Source organism: Misgurnus anguillicaudatus, chromosome 22 (assembly GCF_027580225.2).
Source record: "Misgurnus anguillicaudatus chromosome 22, ASM2758022v2, whole genome shotgun sequence".
In the NCBI taxonomy this organism is placed as follows: domain Eukaryota; kingdom Metazoa; phylum Chordata; class Actinopteri; order Cypriniformes; family Cobitidae; genus Misgurnus; species Misgurnus anguillicaudatus.
The window spans coordinates 44809211-44833875 of record NC_073358.2 but is presented as its reverse complement, the minus strand read 5'-3'; the positions used below and the strand labels follow the sequence as shown (position 1 = coordinate 44833875).

Sequence of the window (24665 nt, the reverse complement as noted above, 5' to 3'; positions counted from 1 at the left end):
AGATGCCTCTTGTATGGAGAGACCAGTTGTCTGTATTGCTCAGAAGTGATTCTGGCCCATTCTTCCACACAATGGGTCTTTAAATCTTGAAGGTTCCTTGGGCCTCTTTTATGAACTTTGATCTTCAGTTCTCTCCATAGATTTTCTATGGGATTTAGGTCAGGTGATTAAAGGAATAGTCTACTCATTTTCAATATTAAAATATGTTATTACCTTAACTAAGAATTGTTGATACATCCCTCTATCATCTGTGTGCGTGCACGTAAGCGCTGGAGCGCGCTGCGACGCTTCGATAGCATTAAGCTTAGCCCCATTCATTCAATTGTACCATTTAGAGATAAAGTTAGAAGTGACCAAACACATCAACGTTTTTCCTCTTAAAGACGAGTAGTTATACGAGCAAGTTTGGTGGTACAAAATAAAACGTAGCGCTTTTCTAAGCGGATTTAAAAGAGGAACTATATTTTATGGCGTAATAGCACTTTTGGGAGTACTTCGACTCGCCTGAAAAGTCCGCTCCCCTTCTCACTCTCATAATGGGAGAGGGAGGGTGTTACTGCGCCGAGTCGAAGTACTCCCAAAAAGAATGAAAAATAAATATGGATAGACATTAAAACTTTGATCAAATTCCCTTAGAATCAAAATCCATAATTAATATTAATATTTATCATAAAGGTATCATTTTATTGTACACAAAAAACTGATTTGGCTTGTAAGTAAACAAATACCTTTTACATACTGACTCACTAACTAAGTAGACTCTACATTGTGGCATCTCAGTATAAACAGGGTAATTTAAGTGACAGCAGCGTCTGTCACCAGAAGCAAATTTGTGCGAAGAGTTTTAATTTGAGCTGACACTCATCATCAGTGCTCTGTCCGTCAAACTTTACACCAATTATTGACCAGTGAGGCTTGAGGGAAGCAAAATCCATTCAGTGTAAAATACAACAATTTTGCTTTTACCTCTTCAACATCATTTCATTTGACTCAGGTGCCTTAACCTGCAGAAGCATCACCAGGCAACAAAATTTGTATTTTATATGCCAGAACTCATCAAAAAAGATTGTATTTGATGCCAAAACTCATGTACTAGCAGTTACTGATACTCCTAAAAATAAAGGTGCATAAGGGATTAATGACAGTAGTGCTAAAAGGTCCATTTTTGGTTTCTCAAAGAACATTTTGTCAAACTATTGTTCAACAGGTTCTTTATGTAACCACACAATCTGACAAATAACCTTTTAGAAAGAATGTAAATAATGGCAAACTAATTTTTTGGGAAAACCAACCTTTTAATGCTTGTGAACAGTGAGGTCTCTCATCCTTATTTATATACCCAGTCATAACTTTAACAATAACCAGAGGAACTGTCACAGGAATTATGCATTCAGATTTTCATAGGTCCCTGGGGTGACATGACCCAGCTGTTCTCTTTCATGATCACTGATGATGATGGTGGTAGTCTACAGTGGCATGGGAACACGATGTCCTTTCCTAAGCTATTCTCTGCTTCATTACAGATTTACTTTCATGCCACATATCTCCACTGAACTGGTTGAGTGTTGACAATGTAAATGAGGAGAAACCACATATGGGGTGTGTTGTTTTGCTGAAACTTTTTCTCTTTGCCCATCAACCAAACAGATTCTGAAAGTTGAACTTTTAAGACCTTGTGTTATCACAGAGCTCAGTGTGGTGTTCGAAGAAGCCTAGAAAGATAAACATTTCTAGCTGACATTTTCATCCAAAGTGACTTAACTGACTGCTAAAAACATCCAATGGTGATAGGTCATAGAGCAACACCTTGAAGGTTTGAACCTACAATCTTTTTGTTTACTTCTACAAAACCATCAGATATTTGCTTAAGTCTGGCTTCCGGTCAATTTGTTTACACCTTATAACCTCTTTCTCCAAAACCCCACCCTCCAAAGAAATGCCAGCTAACCAAACATCAGGAAACCTAAACAGGAACAATGACAGGTTTCAATTCTGTAACCAAGGGCTTTCACAGACACAGATGATATCTCAGGAAATCCATTTCAGTGAAATCTGTAGGGACAAATTAAATGTGTTTTAAAGAGCACCGATGGTCCGATTCATGATTTTACATTTCCTTTGGTGTGTAGGTGTGTATTAATACATGTTAATGATATGCAAAAGGTACAAACCCCAAAGTAAACGATGACGCGAGTTATCGTCTCCAACCTAAATCTCTTTTCTTGGACTACAACAAACACATGGATTGTAGGCAACAGTTTACTTCCTAGGATTGGTGATGTAGACAAGACCGACATACGCACAACTGGCGCAACGTCATAGAATGTCTCTGAACCGGTTCACGCCCACATTTGGGTGAAAACAAACTAGACTTCTCATAGACTTCCATACAAAATAGCGGAACAAAGCAACGTTCGTACACACCCAGCAGGCGTAAATAACTTAAAGGATTAGTCCATTTTCTTGAAAGAAAAATCCGGATGGTTTACTCACCACCATGTCATCCAACATGTTGATGTCTTTCTTTGTTCAGTCGAGAGGAAGTTGTGTTTTTTGGGGAAAACATTGCAGGATTTTTCTAATTTTAATGGACTTTAATAGAGCCCAACATTTAATACTTAACACTTAACAGTTTTTTTCAAGGGAGTTTCAAAGGACTATAAACATGCGCTTGCGTGACCCGACGCAATACGTCATCACGTCAAGAGGTCGAAACGCCGCCCCAGTGTTTACATGTGTTGAGAAAGAGGACCGTTCCTACGTTGTTGTATGTCAACTGATACTAATTAATGTCTTTGTGGCAGTTTATTGTTTACAATGGTCCGCAAATGTGCGTTTATATATGTAACACGTGACCTTCCTACGTCACTGAGCATTTACGTTAGGTCGGGCTGGACCGGACCTAGATGAAAAGTTATGGTTTAAAAGTACATATTTTTTATTTTTCTTGTCAAAAATGACAATCATTTAGCTAAATAAGACCCTTATGCCTCGTTTGGGATTGTTTATAGTCCTTTGAAACTCCGTTGAAAAAAACTGTTAAGTGTTGAGTTAAGTATTAAATGTTGAGCTCTATTAAAGTCCATTAAAATTAGAAAAATCCTGCAATGTTTTCCTCAAAAAACATAATTTCTTCTCGACTGAACAAAGAAAGACATCAATATTTTGGATGACATGGTGGTGAGTAAATTATCTGGATTTTTCTTTTAAGAAAATGGACTTATCCTTTAAGAAATCACTCAGATTAAACATGTTGAGTAATTATCTGTCCACCCTGCCTGCCATAGAGCGCGAAAGATACATTAACACATTTAATTTGGTCAACACAAAAACATGTCCCTCCCATTCTCACAGCGTCAAATTTGTGTAACAATGCTCCCCATTGGCCAGAGGTGTCTTACCCGGACATCTACTCGTACCTCATCGAGTCAACAGAGAAGCCAGTGAATGATTTTACTTCGTAAAAAAAGATTTTACTTTGTATTTGAAAGTTACTTCATATATTATGTCTTTATATTTAGAGTACTGAGTGCACTTTCCGTCCACCCATATAACTAGCCTTAGTGATATTTCCAGCAATCACTGTATAGCGTTGTTATACAAATTTGACGCTGTGAGAATAAAAGGGACATGTCTTTACATTGACCAATTTAAATGTGTCAATGTATCTTTCATGCTCTATGGCAGGCAGGGTGGACAGAATTACTCAACATGTTTAATCTGAGTGATTTCTCAAGCCATCCACGCCTGCCGGCTGTGTGGGAACGTTGCTTTGTTCCGCTGTTTTGGATGGAAGTCTAGTTTGTTTTCCCCCAAAAAGGGGCATTGACGAAAATTACAATCAAGTTTCCGGATGTGCCGGAAGTCCGTATTATTATAATTCCTCCCACTTCGGACTCACAGCATGTAAATTAACTCCTGTTAGCATTGCATTGTGAGCAAATCTTTCAAACATAGTAAGAAGCATCACATTTCCTGCTAACAAGGTATTCAGACCTATCACAACGTACAGATTTGCTGGCCAATCATGGACACAGAGCTTTTCAAATCCGTGCTTTCAGGAAGAGAGTGAAATCTGGAGCTACAAAATATATAGTACTGTATGTGGAAAATAATGTGTTTTATAAACCACGCAAACATATTGTATAATACACAAAATGTTTTTTTAGGATTGAAATAGGTGCTCTTTAAGTTAGTTTTTTAAATAAAATAATATATTGTAACATTTACATTTGTTGCTTTATTTTATTTATTACAAAACCCATAGGGCCAGTTTTCCGGACAGGGCTTAGTCCCAAACTAAAATGCATGTTTGAGGTGCCTTAAATAAAAATTCGGTCATCATTTACTCACCCTCATGCTGTTACAAACCTGTATACATTTCTTTGTTTTGATAAATAGAGGAAGATATTTTAAAGAAAAAAGATTTCCTACTATGGAAGTGAATGGGGCTCATAACTGGTTTGGTTACAAACATTCCTCAATATCAGAATTTATTTTTATATTTAATTTAATTTCAAAATACTTTATCTTTACATAATATCAGGGCTACTGTTTTGTCTCAAGATTGTAAAAACACAAGATTTGTAAAAACACCTAAATGTCCTAATATAACTAAAGTCTATCCTGGATTAATCTAAACCCTGTCTGGGAAACAGCCACGATTATGTTGAGTCCATATTACAGATTTTGAGATGTTTAGTCCAGGAAACATGAGTTTGGGTACACCTATTACCTCTCCATGAACCAAAACGAAGAAACCCAGCCTCTATCCAACAGTGTGATGAAAATATGGCTGTCTTAGCCTCCCTTTGGTTATGTAACAACGATAAACATAAAGAAAACATTATCTGACAGTCAACCGCCTCTAGAGAGAGACAAACATCATAGCTAACATACACCAGTTAGCATGAGTGCGCACATTTAAATGCATTAAAAAATAATAAGCAAATATCTTGAGGAAAACATGTAGGTGGAGCAAGGACCATCCTTCTTCTCTTTGATGTGAAAGTTACGCATGCAGCCTACTAGAGTGCGCAATTCTCACACACTTCCCCGCGTGAACGGGACGATCTGTCACTTCCATTCAGCCACTACAACACAAATCCAAACCATAGTGATTTCTTCCTCGTCTCGCTTATTTAAGTTCTCTTTTACTGTATCTTCACGACTTGCTTGTTTTTCTTTTGGAGAGCCAACACTCAGACACCCCAAATCTGCGGTGCGCGCTCGGTTCAGCATGCGTTTGGCGCACGGAGAGGACACTTGGCGAGCTTCGGCGCGGGGATGATGTTCAACTCATCGGGTCTAGTAGATATCTTCTCGTTTACCCATCAAGAGATCGTGTCGGAAGTTTTCAATGGTTCTTTACTGTTCTATAACGTCTCGATGGCCATGTGGAACAAATCCTGCGGGTTAGAACAAATACCCGATTTCACCACGCCGGAGAAAATAGTCATCGGGTTGATGTTGGCTATCATCACCACCGTGACGGTAATTGGAAATACGCTGGTTGTGATCGCAGTGTGCGTGGTTAAAAAGCTCAGACAGCCGTCCAACTATTTGTTGGTGTCTCTCGCGGTGGCGGATCTCTCCGTGGCGATCGTGGTGATGCCTTTCGTGATCGTGACCGACCTCACGGGTGGAAAGTGGCTTTTTGGAGAGGTCTTCTGTAACATCTTTATCGGAATGGATGTGATGTGCTGTACGGCGTCCATCATGACACTGTGCGTGATCAGCGTGGACAGGTGAGTTCAGGGTGGATTTACCGAGTTGATGCCTTTTTGTTATGCTATGTTTCAAAATTCAAAGTGAGGTCTTCTGTATAATGTTCATGGTTCATAAGGAATTGAAACTGCAATTGAAACTTTGTGTTAACTTACAATATGCCTTACTTCTTTATAATCTTAAAACTTTGTGTAGCCTATTGACAGGTTTAAATTATATTTTGAATTCCAGATTTTCATTGTGGTCTTAACACATATACATAGTACTAGGCTATATTAGTTAAAGTGTCCCGTATTTTCACTCCTTTTTTTGCAGTTTACTTAAAGTCCCTATATTTCATAGAAATAGGATAGTTCACCCAAAAATGAATTTTGGTAACACTTTACAATAAGGTTGTATTTGTTAACAATTAGTTAATGCATTAGCTAATATAAGCTAACAATGAATGATTCTACAGCATTTATTAATTCATGTTAATTTCGGAATTTACAAATACATTTATACAAATAAAGGTGCAATGTATAATTTTTAGAAGGATCTCTTGAAAAAAATGCAAAATAATTTACAAAACTATATTATCAGGGGTATATAAAGACCTTTCATAATGAACCGTTATGTGTTTATTACCTTAGAATGAGACGTTTTTATCTACATACACCGAGGGTCCCCTTACATGGAAGTCGCCATTTTGTGCCACAATTTTTTAACAAAAGCCCTTAACGGACAAACCTTTTTTACTAAGTTGTCTCTGGCGATGACATGTTTGTCCGGTGGTGGCTACCGTAGCTTCTCTATGTGTTTCAAAAGGTGAGCAATGGACTGAGCCTTTGGTTGCGATTCGCAACCTCGCCACTAGATGCCGCTAAAATTTACACACTGCACCTTTAAGTCTTTAAACTGAGTCCGTCTGTAGTCAATAATTGTAACACGTAACGCCCACATTTCCCTTCGTTTGCGCCCTTCGTTTACACGCAAATGGAGAATTCGCCTCTGAAGCCGATTTTGAAAATCTCCATTTGCACGTTTTTATGTAAACTGAGCGGAACGGGTGTTTAGGCAGCCAACATCACAGTATGCGCCAGAGGTCGCACCTACGTCAAAAGTGCGACCTATGTTTACATGTGATCATAGAAGCGTGCAGATTAGCAGTCGGGATTCTGTCTGTTTCTCAATGTCAAGGAAGGATCCTCGGAAGCCAGAATTTCGAGGATGCTACGTCATCGACTTACGTCGAAGGACTGTTCCAATGTCGAGGATCCTCGGAATTGCAACCAAGAACTGAGTCCTTCGTTCGGAAAATATCCCATATACAGGAAAGGATGCTTATGTGTATCCTTCGCGCTCTCGAATCCCCCACAATCCTATGCGTGCAGCGACGAAAGCACACTTTTTTCTGACGCAATGACGTGCACTCGCTAGCCTGTTCCATTTACGTGTTCTCCAAATTCTAAAGAGGAGCCTCGTCTAACCTCTGAAGGAAGTGACTTGGAAAAACCAGCCCTACCAAGGAAGTATCCTTGACATTGAGAAACAGCCGCTGATTGGTTTACGTGGGCTTCATCTTCTCGTTACACCGCCACCTACAGGTTTGGCATTCTCTTGACGGCATATATACACAGATACGCGTAAATAAACACTTCTCTGAAAACTGACATGTGTGCACGATGTTGAAACCGGAGAGGTTCAAATGTCCGTTTATGAAAATAGCCGCCCATGTGTAATGTAGCCTTAAATGTATCTTTGAGCATCATAATAGCATAGTTTTAAATGTCACAGCATTTTCTTCATGCTGTGAAACAGCTTGACTGTAACCATACCCTTGCCTCATTTAGTAAACAGGGATTTATAAATATGCGGATTAGTCCCCGCCTCTACTCAATTGCACAGCTTGGACCATATATATGAATGTGCAAATTAGTCCCCGCCTCCACTCTTTTGCACTACCACGGACCATAGATATATATGTAAACTAATGCTACATTCGGCAGTTTTAGACACATAGCTGTTATGTCCATGCATACCAGAACTAATCTTTTAGCACTGATGTTAACAGGTTAGAGCATTCACACTGCATGTGTGAGCATCACAGAAGTAGAGCTAAAACAGCTGTGTCTATGCGGCATCTATACATAATTTCTATGACTTGATCTACTGATCCACCTGTTCAACTGCGTTGATGTTATGTTTGTGACGTAGGAAAACGAAGGTGATTTTAAACCGCAGGAATGAGACTATGTAATTTTATGGAGAACATCAATGGTGTTGAATGAGGAATTTGCACATGGTTTGTCTTAAAAACACCACATAGACATATAAACAACAATAAAAACTTGTTTTCACCTCATGCATGGGGACATTTCAATGCACCAAACTAACATAATTAACTGTACTGACATTTAAATGATAGTTTACCCAAATACCCATCATTTACACACCCGCATGTTGTTACAAACCTGTATGAGTTTTTAATTTTGACGAACACAAAAGAAGATATTTTGATAAATGATGGTAAGCACACAGCTGCTGTCACCATTGACTTCCACAGTAGGAAAAGCAAATATTATGGAAGTATTGTGATAAATGATGAAGATGATATTAAGCACACAGTCGATGTTACCCATTGAATTCAATCATATTTGTTTTTCCTACTATGGAAGTCAATGGTCACAGACGTTGCTGTCACTGTCTAATAGCCACAAAATCATAAATGTTTCAGAATATTGTTGCTCATTAAATATTACTCATCTGTTAAATTAGCTGTTAAATCAGTCAACAGTGAACTGCAGTGGAAATGTCCCTCATTTAAATGTCAAGGCAACTATCTGGACGTGTGTAAAGCAGAAATGAAGACTGACAATGCTTTGTCCATCATTGTCCTAGGCTTAGAATAGGGTCAATACACCTGCAGCCAGTCGCCCATGTGACATTGCAAGGGAGTTACTGGCAGATCCTGATTTGCTTTGACACATCTAAAGATGCACGTCCTTTACCTCCTAAAGTATAAGATTCCTCTGTAAGAGATTTGATTACGTTGGAAATAATTTGAGAACGATGTGATGTAGTTGTGGCAGTGGTTAGCTGTAAGTTGCTTTGGATAAAACTGTCTACCATACTGCATAAATGTAAATTTAGCACAGATATACAAACATATTTTTTATACAGTGCGTCTGTAGCAGCTTCACTGTATGTATCTTTTTAATCTTTAAAAGGTAAAGGAATATGCAATAACCCCTAAGAAATATTTAGTGCTGTTTTCCAACACACAAGGACTCATACAAATTAAAATTTTAAAGGGGACATTTCACAAGACTTGCACCACCACATACACACCACCACCAGTAATGTTTTTTGTAAGGTATGTTTGTAAAAACGACTTAAATGCCCTTATATAACCAAGGCCTTGTCCTGGATTAATCTAAACCCTGTCCGGGAAACTGCCCCTATATGGCTTAATATCATACAGTATATAAACCACAGAATAGTGTTTACAGCTCACCTTCAGGTGTAATTTACCTTGTGCAAGCGTATTGCTTTTGTGTTTCAGACAGCTTTCTCTTTGGTAGCTTAGAAGCTTTTTCCCTTTTGTGTCCTTGTGTCCTGGTTGCCTTTGAAAAGGTTTTGGTGTATTTCAAAATGCATCTCTGTTGTCGTCACACACAATGTTTTTTTTTTTCAAAATGATGGGATTTGTAAGCAGCTGAAGGAAAATGTTCCAACGGATGCATTATGTTTGCTATCGTTTTGTAGTCACTTTAATTTACCATGCATGTACCTAGTAGAAGCACATAATCTTTCAATAGACTCTTGGGTGTTTTAAAGGATTATAAATGAACCTACAGGAAATGTCTCACATGACGTTTCGGTTTGTTACTGCTTCTGTGAAGTGACGGATGCATTCTGAGTAGGACAGGCAGGTGTTTAGTTTTAGTTTAGTAATGATGACATATTAAGGTTCAATCGTGTTTAGTTTAATCAGTTTGCAAAATTTGATTGACTATTCATGCTGTATTAATGCAAGAACTGTATAGTGAATGCGCACAAGGTATTTGAATAGCATTATATACCATTGACTATCGCTGCATCCGGAATAGAGCACCTATATGGTACGATTCACGATTTTGCATATCCTTTGGAGTGGATGCGTGTATTAGTACATGTTAACGATATGCAAAAGGTACAAATCCCAAACTTGCATCATTGTTTCCGACTTAAATCTCTTTTCTTTGACTACAACAAACACACGGATTTTAGGCAACAGTTTACTTCCCCGTTCTATTAATGTGGACCATGATTCAAACGCAAGTTTTGTGCAGTGCAGAGTAGCACTTGTTGTTTGTTGTTTCTACGAATGCAGGCATAGTTTTAAAGGCGCTCTATGCGAATCTGAGAGACGTCAGTTTTTGTTGATGTTTAAATTGTTTTCAAACAAACTGAGCGTAGCTAACAACTCCCCCTCCCTTCTATGCTTTCATGAACGCGCCCAGCCCCCACCCCCAAATCCTTTTTGTCGTTTATTGGCTGGAACACTTTGTTATGTTTCGTGGTGCTAGGTTTCGCCACTGTGTTTATATTGAAGTTTGTGGAGCCTGGGCTGTTTACAGAGATCGCCTTTTTTAACAGTTTGATCAGCGAACAGGCAGCAAGCAGATAGTGAGGAGATGTTTGCTGTATGTAACAAAAAATGTTTTATGGTCTAAAACGCGTGAATTCGCTTAGAGCACCTTTAATGTTTTGGTATCCTTACCTTACCAATCCATTACGTTCTGCTCAAGCCACCCTTGAGCCCAATCTGGATCAGATTGGGCTCGTATTGATAAGGTAGTAAAGGCGATATTAACTCCTGTCAGTATTGCACTGAGAGCTTATCTTCCAAACATGGTAAGGAGAGTTACATTTCCGGGTGACATCAGAGTTATTCAGGCCAATCACATCGTTCTAGTTAGCTGGCCAATCAGAGGACACTGCGCCTTTCATAACGATGAGCTTTGTACAAAATCTATGTGTTTTAGGGAGACGGGGCATAGAGGAGCAACAATAATGTATGGTATGTGGAAAATAATTTGAATTTTTTGAACCATAAACCACGAGAACTCATTGTAATACACCAAATAGACACAATAAGCAATTAGCAATATAATAAGGGCTCTTTAAAGAGTAACTAAACCCCTGGTCAGAGCCTGACTCCACACACTGGCAATATTTGAAAAATGCAAGAAAAGTGGGCAGACCCCAATGGAGATAGAGGGGACGAACTGAGCTCGTACCAAGTGTGTGGTGAAATCGTAACAAGGGCGTGGTGAGCTTGAACCTGCTTACATCAAGCGATACCGCAACATCCAACAGGAAAATTCAACTGCAGTAGCCACCGTTCAACCTGAAGAGGGCAGCACGTTTTTACATCATATATTGTAGCATTGAAACACTTTATACCCAAATGTCAAAAAAGTTACTCAAATCAATAAACGGCACTAATAAAGCCCCATTCTTACAGATCATTAACTAAACAAATTGGTTTAAGGTTTAGTTACTCTTTAAGTGTACTTTCGATGAATGTTTTAGGTACCAAGATGTATATTCCATGTCATTGTTCTGATTGCATTATAGGTCAAACGACATACGGGTCTCATGACAATTAAAAACATGGCAGATGCAGTATGTCCGAAATTTATTCATTCTGCACCCACACGGGTTCACACCAGCCACGTTTAAGGCGTCAAATTTGCATCTACCGCTTCTAGTTTGTCGCTTAAACATTTTGAATTCACTCGCTTCATTCGCGTGTGAAAGACATTCACGCGGAAATTTGCGTCATGGGAGGCCCTTCCATAGGCTTTTGCGACTCCGCTCGCTTCCTGTAATCACGTCACTACTACAGCAATCTCCTGATTTGTTAATGCGGCGCATTTTTCCATCAAAGTTCAATTTTTTTAACTCGCATGTTTCCCGCGCCAACGCTCAATTCGCGCCATTCGCGCTAACTAGACGCGTGAATGAGGTGGAATTGCGTCTACCGCGCTGCGCTAAATGCCTTATTCATGCCGCGAGACCTCCAGACACGCGTAAACGCATCTTTACATTGACTTAACATTGAAATCACTTGCGCTTGACGCCTCTTCCGCGGCTGGTCTGAATGCAGCATAATAATGGTTTCAGCAGTAAAAATATAAGCAAATGCCATTCGTGGAAAAACATAACTTAACCGGCAAACTTCTGCAAATAAAGCAAAATAAACAACAAGTAGATTAACTTAGTTTAAATCATAGTTAAAGCGTATCAAAAACTACACTAACGCTAACGCTACTGTGTAAAATTTGTACTATATAATGTAAACAATGTTAACTACAGATCGGCTGCCAAACCTTTTTTCTCTTTACAAGCGGTGATCTCCCCTCATCTTCAGGAAACCAAAACATTTGGTATTTTCGACATGGTATCTGTTACAGAGTTAAGTTTAGCCCCTAGCCAGACCATTAAACAAAGCGAGACCAGAAGTAAAGTTCCATCCAGATGTGTAATCACGACATTGTGCTTGCTTTCAATGAAACCGTATTGAAAGATTTCAGACACAGCGTTTGTGTTAAAGGCAGCACTTTATCAATATATTTTGCCTCAGGGTAATCTGCTAAGACTGCCATTGTTTACTCAGCCTCATGTTGGTTTAAGCCTGTATGACACTTTTTCTTCTGTGGATAACAAAACAAAAAGTGTTAAGGATTTTTTCAAAGGATATAATGAAAGTGACACTCTTTCTTCTGTGGATAACAAAACAAAAAGTGTTAAAGAATTTTCACAAAGGATATAATGAAAGAGGGTGGGGACCAGGGGTTGTCAAGCTTAAAAAAGGACAAAAAGAAACATAAAAGCATTGATTTTTCATCACAATTTTAATTGCATAGAAAAGAACAATGTGGACATTTTGCTATAAAGAAATTTTTTTGTGTCCCATGAAGAGAAATCCAAATGGGTATTAAAGGACATGACTATAAATTATACATTACAGATTTTATGTTTTGTTGGTTAAACTATGATTTTGCAATTTTGCAGTTCATTCAGCCCTAGCTGCATTTTAACTTTGAATTGTAGATCATTTCAGCTCAATATGTGTTACTTGTTTTTATTTTCTTAACTTTTTAAGAAATTTAAAATTACGCTTTTATTTTATATTAAATATGCTCATTTTCCAGCTCCTCTCGATTTAAACATTTCATTCTTACTGTTTTGGAATCCATTCGGTACCACTTTTAGCATAGCTTAGCATAATCAATTGAATCTGATTAGACCATTAGCATCGCACTCAAAAATAACCAAAGAGTTTCGATATTTTTCCTATTCTATCCCTTCTGTTACGCACTACGTAATGTCATTGCGCCGCCTGCAGCCATGTTACAGCAGCAAAGTCCCTGATTATTACACCAGAATAATAGTATAGTTCCTAGCCATATCGGCCTAGAAAATTGCAACTTTTAATTTTCTGTCTGTCTTAGTACACAATGTAACTTGCAGAGGAGTTAAGTTTTAAATAGGAAAAATATCAAAACTCTGGTTGTTTTTGCACGATGCTGATGGTCTGGTCAGATTCGGTGGATTGTGCTGAGCTATGCTAAAAGTGCTACCGCCAGACCCGGAGATCAGCTGAATGGATTCCAAAACGGTAAGAATCAAATGTTTAACTCTAGGAGAGCTGGAATGAGAATATTAAAAAAAGTGAAGTGCCTCTTTGATAAATATACTAGGGCTGTGAATTTGCAAGAATCTCAATATGATACTTATCACGATACATGTGTTGCGACACAATATGTTGCGATACATTGCGGTATTGTAAAGCACGGTGATATATATTGGGATATTTCTTATTTTAGGAATATAACAGGATATAATTTTACAAAAGCTGTAATTAAGAACACACCACCATATGCAAACCTTAGCAAACAAAATTGTGGCGTGCCCTGTGCTTGTACTTCCTGTCTCTGTTTAGGTTCAGAGATAAGAAGAATGCTATATAGTGTCGGTATGTGAACTCCGAATAAAACTGCCATGAATCTTGTATGATTTGTTTTGTAAAATAGCAATATTGCATTTGTGATAATCGATATATTGCCGCCTAAAATGCATCATTTTTACACCCCTTTTATATATTTAGTAAGTATGGTCTGGGACATATTGGACAATTTTTACATCTTAAACCTTATAAGCCCCTATTTTCTTGTATACTTTAGAGTTATGTGGGGATAACAATGACCCCAGTTTAAAAGAGTGATTACAAAAAAAAATATTTTTAATGATACAAATAATCTCATTTATACCACGAGTCTGTTGAATGTTGCATTCTGATTGGCTGAGAAATGTTCCTTGGCTGTTGATTATTTTTCTGTAAACCGGCCTCACACCTAACTTGTCAAATGTCTTAAAAATAGGCACCAGAGCAATGTTTGTGGTAACCGTGGTATAAGCCGAATAATCGGCTCCGGTCCTTTGAATTATTTGAAAATAATGCACACCTTGGGTATGCATTACTTTCTTATAATTCAATAGCCTGTCGTCAATTATTCCTTACATATACATTAATGCTGTGTTTTCGGAAATATGAAGTACACTTTTTACCTGTTTAAATTCCTCAACTACACCAGCTTGCCTGTAAAATATATTTTTTTGTGAAAAATTCACATACATTTCTATCTATATTTGATTTAAATTGCTTTCAGATATTGATCTAGATGTTATTATTGAATTCGGCCATCAGATGTTTAGAATAAAAACCCATAAAAGAATAGAGACCCGTTCATTTCACTGGATGTGGCCAACTACTCAAATCACTACTTTAGTGATATTTTTTTTTTGAATTTTTGTATATACAAACATTAGAAAGGACATTAAAAATAAATAGTAGAATTATTGTAGTTTTTGATGCATTTTGAAATGCCTGTTTTTACTGAAATTTGACTGAATTTAAGTGTGTGTGTTTGTGCATGCGAGATTGACCCCAAGGGACTTATTAGGGTCAAACGATTTTAATCCATGGGAGACCACAGACACAGGGACTGTATCAAACATTATTTAACAACATAATCCTCAGAACGCACATACTAGATCATTCGACCAGACCATGAGAGACCACCCACGTGATGACTATAGTAACAAATTCAAAGCGATGTGAGATCTCACAGAAATGCAAGCTCAACTGTGACTTGAGATAAACAAATGCTGTTGTAGTTCTTGCATGACACATTATAAAAGCACTTGTACTGTTGCCATAGTTGTACAAGTCGATATTCTTTCTCAATACTCCTCGTTCATGTCAGGTTTGTGAGTGTCTGTTTCAGCTAGAAAAGCAGGAAACATCCACTTGAAGCTTGCGCGCTCTCATTGGCTATTGCAGCTGTTATGTTGGAGGCTCCAACGTGATCGGGAGCAGCAAAATAATCGCAATGACACCAACGCGAGGTTTAAAAAAATTATAATTGGCTGCAGTAAAACACTAATCAGATCGTGTCCCTTTTTACGGAGCCCCTAAGGGGACATGGAGCAAAAATTAAATAAAGTTTATTTTCGCGTGCGCACGTGAAACTATTGCGTGCGCACATTAAACTATCGCGTTTAGTTTCACGTGCGCACGCGAAAATAAACTAAACTTTTTTTTAGATTTAGATTTTTTTTACTACAATGTCACCTTAGGGGCTCGGTACCTTTTCGATTGTTGAGGATGCAGATTTATTGTAAAAAAAAAAATGTATTGGTTGTTCAGTATTCGGCCTTCAGCTGAGTGTTTTATTTTATTTGCCTTCGGCCAAGATTTTCCCTTTTGGTGCATCCCTATAAAACAGAGCTATTGATCAGAAACAAGAAATGAAAGTGTTTTATAACAACAGTGAAGGTGTATTTGCATACAGATTACATTTGCATACAAAACTTTGACTGGACATTTTTCTTAAATCATTGTACAAACTGATGGTAATTGGTCTTTTCTTTCTTACATCTCCAGTACCTTATAGCTGCCTTTACATAGCATAAACAACAGGAAAGCGGCTCTTATTTCAATCTAGTAATGATAACAACCCCTTCCTTGGCCCTTTTATTAACAACATTCCCAAAGATTATGCCCTTAAATTGATTTTACTAAGCAGCAGTACTGCAGAACGGCTCTTAAAGAGAGCCAGAAGAGCCATCATTATTATTCAACGTTCAAGTAGTCTTTACAAATGTCTCGACCTTTAATGCAGTGCTTATAGATCATCGCAATAATAATAGACAAACTACCTAGCCATTGCGTGTTCCTCGTTCATCTTAACAGCGACAAAAGTGAACCATTTACTTGAAGTGTTTCCACCACGATGGTTCTTCAAAGAATCCCTTTTCCCCTGAAGTGATTTACTGTCCATTAACCAGAAGAGGAAAGAAAGAACCCATGTCTGGGCTGTCTATCCGGTCCACAGTCCACAATCACAGTCTATATCTACAACCATGTCTGGACACCCGAACCTTTCCACAATGAGTGAGGACCTTTATCAGCCGGGAGGAAATTAGAAAGAGTGGGGAAGACAGGAGAGACAGATGATTGACAAATTACCACAAGTGTGAGAATTCAGGTTGATAAGGTTAAGAGGGTTTGTGTTTATCTTTATATGTGCCATGGTAAAAATGCTTAATTTTTTTATGTTTACATTGCATTTACATTTGCATTTGGGTGATTCTCGTGAAATTAGACTTATGAGGTGTCATGAAACATTTTGATAAAAAAAGTAAATGCAAAGTAAGAGTATCAAAATAAGAAGCATACAGTTATAAACATCTCTTCATGTACTATTTTTGAACATGATTAAAAATGACATACATACCAATTTTAAGGGGAAAATTTTCTTTACCGCTATGGGTCCGTGACTGGATTTGGGTTTACTGACTCTGGGCTCTATCTTACACCCGGCGCAATGCAGCGCAAAGCGGGACGCAAATGTATTTTGCTAGTTTCGACCCGGCGCAATTATAATTTTCACGTTTAGCGCCACTTTGTTTAAATAGCAAATGCATTTGCGCCCATGGGCGTTCTGATCTAAAAACGAGGTGTGTTTAGGCGCATTGTTGGCGCGTTGCTATTTTGAGGCAAATTAAATAAACTACGCCATTGGCCAAGTAAAACCTGGTCTAAAGTCTAAAGTCAATGGCGCAATATGTTTTTTGTTATTTAAAGAGCGCAAAATATGCACTATATAAACGGGACGAAAACGCAGGTTTGCTTATCATATATGAATGCTCAGCAGCACAAAAACGCTTTTCAAATATAAAAAGATTAAAGGATTGAAATGTAAAAGATTATTATTGAGTCATGGACATAAATGAGGACCAATTATGAGACGTTAGAAGACGCAAAGAGCTGCTTCACCTGTAGCCTGGGAAGTAAAAAACGCTTTGCTTTAAACAAATGCATCTGTTTTTAAATGTTTTTTTAATGCTACCTCACGGATTTATTGTATATAATAACTCTGTACCTGTGGATATGGTGAGATGAGAAACATTTTTAAGTAATGCTTAAAAAAACTCGCTGATGTTGTCCAAGTGCTGAAACGTGCGGAGAGCCGTTTGTAAATTCTTTATCTCCTGTTTGTTACAGGTTGTTAGTATTTTAAGAGTACAAACCTTTTCTTACATACTTCTAAATAATTTTTTGATGATATTGGATAGCCATACATTTAAAGCAATTAAAAGCCTGCCTTTTTTACTTCCATGACTAGAAGGGTTTTAAAGGTTTTAATAAAAAATAACATTTCAATACAAGTGAAAAACAACACGCCCAAAATACTCCCATTACTCATTAAAAAAATAGGACCTACCCTTTTCGAGCATGCGCTCGACGCACAAACCATTTTTCCCGTTGTTAAATTAGCAAAAGTGGATTCAGACACGCCCATTTAGACGTTGCGCTGTATGCTTTAGACAATGCGCTTAGATGCTTAAAATAGGGCCCTCTGTCCGTAATAATTACTGACATGAAGCATTCGGACAGGACTAAAATCACTGAGAAGCTCTGATAAAAATTGCTTTACCCCACATATGTAAAACTAATCCCGTCCGAATAGTACTTTACTTGTACGTTACATCTCACCAGGGGTTTAGCAAACATTTTAACTGGAGGGTATATCCCCCTTCAGCTATATCTCACTCTTTGACTTGCCTTTTAGCAAGGACCACTGGCCATGTTATATTTAATTAACATTATATTAATCACGCATCTGCATTTCACATTTGAGACAGAAGGATGCTTTCCAAAAGGCTGATCCCAGGGTCTCATAGGACTATAATCTCTTGGTTTCACTAATAGGCTAAGTATTATCACATCTAAATAACTAAATAAGTCATCATTATTTCTCCAATGTTAAAGACAAATCACACTAAGTCATGGCTCACAAATACCACAATTAAGTTGTCCACGAGGGAGCCCAAATGAGTTATATCCATCTTACTGAGACAGGGAGCCTATAGCTCGCATCTGTGGACACATTTTAGTTTCATTACAGGACAGGGTGACAATGATAAAATGTTGTTCTACTTTTAAGATTAATGGAAGTGGGTGCTTGGTGCCCAGGCTGTGTTAATTTCTTTGTTAAAGGTGCAAGAAGCCACACAGCTGTAAGCTGATGCAAGTTTTATGCAGTGGACACACAAGTGCAAGCACAAGGAACAGACAATAAGAAACATAACAATTTTTATGATTCATGCTAATGTGAATGTGTACCACTTCAAGTTTTGCTGGGTTGTTAAAGAGGGTACAGCATGTCTGCGCTTTAATGCACTGAAGTGTATGCACTGCATTCACAGTATGACCATGCTTGTTAGTCTGTAAGGTTTCTTGCAAATGTATACATTATGTACAATTTGCTCTCTAAATGTTCTATATAAAATCAAGGGGCATTCTTCTGGTCTCTTCTTTCTTTCTTTCTGTCTGTCTTTCTTTCTTTTTCTTCCTTTCAGTAAGTGTTTATTAGGTGAAGAAAACTAGATGGTAGTTTAGGCATGGGATCGTTTGCTTATTTTACCATTTTAACAGCAGCTACTAACATAATTATTAGAATCAAGACGGTATTTACTACCGTCTACTAAAAAAAATTATTTAAACGCCACCAGAACTAATATTTCAATCGTTGCAGATGACTTTGGTCTGTTGTTTTTAAAATAAAAATAGCAACAGCATCCGGGCATTTACGCTGTTTACCTTAGCCACCTTTTATGGCGACAAGGGCTGGTGCGCGCCGCCGCCCTGATTTTGGCACGCGTCCTGGTCGGTAACGCGCATTATCAAAAACAAGCGAAATGCCGTTAGAGCGGGTTCTGCGTTTGTCTAGAGCACATAGTCCGCTGAGATTGGCTCTTTGGGCAATCTCTCTCTGCTTCTGATTGGCTAGTCACCAAGAACCTGAACCTGATTGGTTGCCATGTCTGTGGAAGGGAATGTTGTCATACTAACCCATATTTTTCTTTAACATGTTTGATGAAAACGTTGATGCAAATATCAAAACAAACTTCGGGAAGCTCGGCCAGCATCATTCACGAGTTCACACTTACAAATAATTCAGAACAGAGTTATTAATATGCGTATTTGGCGTGCTGTCCGAGGAGAGGGCTCCGAGCTCGTTAATGGACTGAGCCCGGAGCGCTTCCTGGCGGGGAGAGGGTTCCGGGCTCAGCCTTAGGCCCGAACTCAGAACAATCCCCCCTGTTCTGGTTAGTAAGGTGACTATGCAATCGTGCGGCGAAGGGGAGGTGGAGGGATGCTGAAACTATCGAGGAATGAGGGTGAGTTGGTTTCCAGTCTATATAGGTTTCTGTTGATGCCGATCAGGTGGATAGCTGATTGCTGATTGTCAACAGCTGGTCATAGTTGAGGTGATTAGGTTGATTATTTGAACGTGCTCCTCCCGAACTTTGTTAATAAAACATCATTTGTTGAATTTAGTTGCCAAAATTTCGCTAATAACCAACTTAGTTTTACATAGTGCTGATTATTACAGTTGCTAAAATTTTAAATACATAAACTTTATAATCGTTATTTTAATTATATTAACGAGGTGTGAAAACTCTAAATTCGTTGAGCTCTTTGAAATTGTGGTTTGGAAATTGCATAAAAACATAAGTAGGCTATGATATATGTATTTTTTGTTGATTCGTTAGAAATTCCTCATTTAGTAAAGTGACACACCATATTCTTACGTAGACTGCAAAGTATTTGTGAATAAAAACCGGACCGATCTCTCAATGTTAGTGCACGCTAATAGCAACCTCCGCCTCTACGTGACCTAATCTCAGTCTCATTCAAAAAATCCGCAGAGTAGCAGAAGAAATATGAATAGCCAACAAGAAAGTGACTTAGGGACAGATTTACTAAACAAGGCAAATAAGCGCGAGAGCGCAATCCCAAAAAAGCGCAGATGAAAATTTATTCACAAAAAAGACGCATATTAAAGCAACACTATGTAGTTTTCATGTAAAAATGACTTACAGCTCCCCCATGTGGTTGAAAAGCGCAACAGTGCCTGGTATCAGACACTCTTCTGCAGGCAAGGGGAGGGGCAGAGCTGTGTTTCCTACCCTCCACCGCCACTTTCAGAGTGTGCTTGTAGCAGCTAGGAGGCTGCTCAGGTTGCAGCAACAGTACAATTTGTCCAGTTAAAAGTTGTTCTATCACTGAAATAATTTTAGAGACATTATTTAAAGGTAAAAAAACTACATAGTGTTGCTTTAAATAAAACAGCCACAACTATGGCTGTCACGATTATTACATTTGGCTGATGGTTAATTGTCTAATAAATTGTGACGGTTATGGCGATTAATTGCCTGTTTAGGGCTTTGACGGTTATAACGATTAATTGTCTGTTTTATTATTTTGATGTTTAATTCTCACAATTTTATGTTTGTTCATGAAATAATTGGCAGTAAATATTAATACACATAACACATATTTAAAATGAATTATTTAATGAATATATTAGGGCTGGGTAAAAATATCGATTCATCAATGCATTGCAATTAGTTGTTTCTAAATTCAAAATCGATTCATCAAATCCTATGAATCGATTCAGCCCCCCCGGCCAGTGGCGGCGCTGTGGGCAACACTCTAGTGAGAGCGTTTAGCGTTGTACAAGACGCGCTTTATCAAAACAGAAAGATCAAAGATGGCAAACAGCGGCACTTCTTTCAAGCCTGTACCATCAACGTGATCAAACATTAGTAATACTACACACATTACTTAAAAATATACGCAGGTACTTAATTGCTTGTGCATTTACTTATTATTGAATCGATATCGAAGCAAGCAAATCAATATCGAACTGAATCGAAGCCTCAAGAATCGAAATCGAATCGAATTGCGAAATTCCTAACAATGCCCAGCCCTAGAATATATATTTAAAAAACAGAAAATTCCTTATAAGAAATAAACACAATAAAGTGTCTGAAAAAAATGCATTCAAAATATACTGACTATACTAAAACGGGCCTTAAATTGTAGCCAATCCTAAGGTCATATTCAGTAATGGACTACATGTCTGCAGTGGCTGCAAAAAAATAAATTCCTTACAGATCCTTAAGAATAGCATCCTTCACTTCCCTAAATTTGTAATTGCTGTTTTGGAAATCTATGTTTTACCTGGCAGTTCATACTGCTTATCAAAGTTTTGCAGCATTTCTTTAAATGCTGTTTTTCCCACTGTATTGGATGGCTTTGCAATGCATCGTGTTACACTGTCAAACTGTAACAAATTGCTGTAAATTTTACAGTAATTTTTTACAGTGCAGTTAAGAACCGCCATCTGATACGGTCTTGTTAATACAGGTGCTTCCAGCTCCCCCTTGTGTTTTTTAGAGAGATGTGCAATCATTGTGGTGATCTGAAATCATCGCGATGAGGTCAAACAATCGCGATGAGATGATTATTTAACCATTGTGACAGCCCTAGCAGCAAAAGCTAATTTCCATAATCTACTAAGAACAGCGCAAATTAGTTCAGGGTCACAAATAAGCAGAGCTGATGCTGAGTTCAGCTTCACAAACATCGCAGTAGACAATTCGTGGTGTGTAATCCCAGCTAACGAAGCCATAGTACACTGAAAAGAAGTGGAGGACCAAAATGAAGGTTTACTAGACATTTTGAAACTTTTGAAACATTTAAATCTCCTCCCATAAATTTTGCATCTAAAGGGAAACTACTGTACAAGAAATGCGTATGCAATAAGGTCAGTTGCGAAAATAACTAGACCAAACATTTGCATCTCTGTAGTAAATCCCAACAGTCGTTATTTAATGCTAAAATGATGGTTTGCGTGGACGCTAGAGACCTCCTCCAAATGGGAATAAATCCCATCGACCCCCCATTTTAAAATGCTCAACTTTACAGCAGAAAGAAATATGTTTACAGCCTGGTACAAAAAAGTGTATTGTATATAGCTAATTTGCCTTTTATGCCAACTGTGAGGGGGTTAATTTTTTTTATCTTATTTGTTATATAAAGCCTTGTTCAAGTATGGTTTCAGGAAACAGGCACCTCAGCTCCACCCACCGCACCTCTCTCTCTCTTTTTCTCTCTCTCTCTCTCTCTCTCTCTCTATTTGCGCTAACAATTATCACATATTGTGATATTATCTAAAGCAAACATACAATTACTGATAATGCCTGAAGTATTTGTGATGTAAGAGGAGGTTGGGGAGAATCCACATTTTATATCTGTTTATTATCTCTGTCTCTCTCTCTCTCTCTCTCTCTCTCTCTCTCTCTCTCTCTCTCTCTCTCTCTCTCTCGGTCTCTCTGACCTCCTCTCTCCTTTGCTGTGCTGTCAACCAAAGGCAATCATAATAACTAAACACATCATTTTTTACCTAATAAAAGTTGACAGTCAGGTAATGCCTTTCACTCTCTCATCTGAACTTTGCTGTCTCATTTTTTTTTAAAGTATATCCATCTTTGAAAAAAGGTACAGTGGTGGGCAAAATTATTATAATACCTGTCAGATCTAAAAATATTGACCTTTATTTGCCTTCAAAACATGATTTTATTTCTTAATGATGTTTGCTCTGAGCACAACAAATATCAGATGAAGTAAGATGTACTGTTTTTTTTTTTTTTGGCCATTTTTGCCTTTTTATTGATAGTAAGTAATGGAGAGGCGACAGGAAAGTACAGGGTGAAGAGAGGGGTATGGGATCAGCAAAGGACCTCGAGCCGGAATTCGAACTTGGGTCGCCGGACCGGAAGTGCGTATGCACCATATGTCGGAGCACCGTCCACTACACCATCGGCTCCGACAGACGTACTGTTTTTAAACGACTTTTAACTTAATAATATGTCCAGCAGCACATCTTTCTGACATGGGGTCCATATATTCTTCAGAACCGTATGTTATTACATGCCTTCTGCAGCTCAAGACAAAGGCTTTCCTTTGAATGTACAAGAGTAGTTTATTTTCCAACTCGCCTCAAAGTTGCTTTGTCTGGACTTTAAAAAGGCCAGTAAGAAAAATGACCTCAATCTTTTACATTACATAAATGACACAAATCTTACATAAATCTTTTACCCTTCTCCTTCAGTTTTACTGGCAAAGTTCCAACTTCAACGATGCATGCTGCCACTTAGCGCAGTGTTTCCCAACTGCAATCCCTGCGTACCCCGACAAAATGTTTGAGATCATGTCTCTTTATAAAACACTTGATTAACTGTATCTGCCTTCCTCCAAGATGTTTGCAACGGATGTGTTTGACTTCATGCGGTGCCGCAAGAACCAGCAGGCGGATTACTTCAAAGTACCACAAAAGCAATTCGATAAATTATATAGATGAGATAACTATCGAAATGTTCTTGCAGTACATTGATGTCATCCGCCTGTCAGTCTGCATGGCAGTCAAACAGTTAAATCAGGTGTTTTGGATTCATTTTGGAAACATGAAAACATATTGTGCCTTTAATACTGACATTTAAAATCTCACTGATTTACATGCTGATGTGCGCTGATGTTCCCATAGACGACAATTTCTTTTCTGCCGGTGGGTGCTCGGCACAACGTCACACAACGCTAGCGATGCTCTGATCGGTATCGGCCAATAACAGCATTTAATGACTCGATCGGTACTCGGTAAATTTGCCGATCTCATGAACCGATCTTTCTGTTTACTTTTGTCATCTTAGGGCTTTGAATGCGGCTGCAATTAATTCAATTCAATTGTATTTATATAGCGCTTTTTTACCGTAGGTAAACGGATTAGGAGAATAAACGGGTTCCGTCGGTGGTCGTTGGTCAGGCATCGGCTGGGCATCACGTTGAAGTAGATCAGTGGTGTGTTGACCTCCACGGCAGCCAGAACTGGGTCTGTTTGTCTCAATGTCCTCGGGTTCGAGGATGAGACAGGAAGAGAAAAACAAAATACTATTAGTGTCCGTTCGCATGTAATGCAAGTGTCACACAGTGTTGTGTTTTAATATATGCTCGGTTCCAGACAGGCTAGCTATTGCAGCATTAGTATATTACCCAGACGAGTTATGTGAATGGTTTGTTAGGTACAGGCTAACTATTGTGAGATAAGTACATTTACTGGACAAATTATGTGAATGCTTTGTTAAAGGAAAAAGTCTTAAGTTTAGATTTAAAGTAATCAACTTTTTCTGATTCACGGACATCAGTTGGCAAATTATTCCAGAGATGGGGCTAAGTAGGAAAAGGATATACCACTTTATGACACTTTTGGTATTCTAGGGATAGTCAAGAGACCTGAATTTTACCACCGCAGTGTACGTAATGAATTGTATTCTGATAGTGATTCTCTAAGATACGAGGGTGCTAGGCCATTTAAAGCTTTGTAGGTGATTAATAGTATTTTAAATTGTATGCGATTAGAGATCATTTTTACGCAGTGCGAGCATTTTTATAACCCTTGCTAATGTGCGATGTGCAGATTTGGATTTCTCTC

General features: G+C 38.2%; 1 protein-coding gene across 1 annotated transcript in view; it reads left to right on the top strand.

Moving 5' to 3' along the window:
• The first annotated feature begins 5052 nt into the window (after positions 1–5052).
• htr7c (5-hydroxytryptamine (serotonin) receptor 7c) overlaps positions 5053–24665 on the top strand; it is a 47002-nt gene continuing 27389 nt past the window's right edge. The window contains exon 1 of the mRNA XM_055198576.2: positions 5053–5747. Within this exon, the coding sequence (XP_055054551.2) occupies positions 5287–5747 (461 nt within the window). The 5' untranslated portion in view covers positions 5053–5286. The remainder of the gene's footprint in view (positions 5748–24665) is intronic.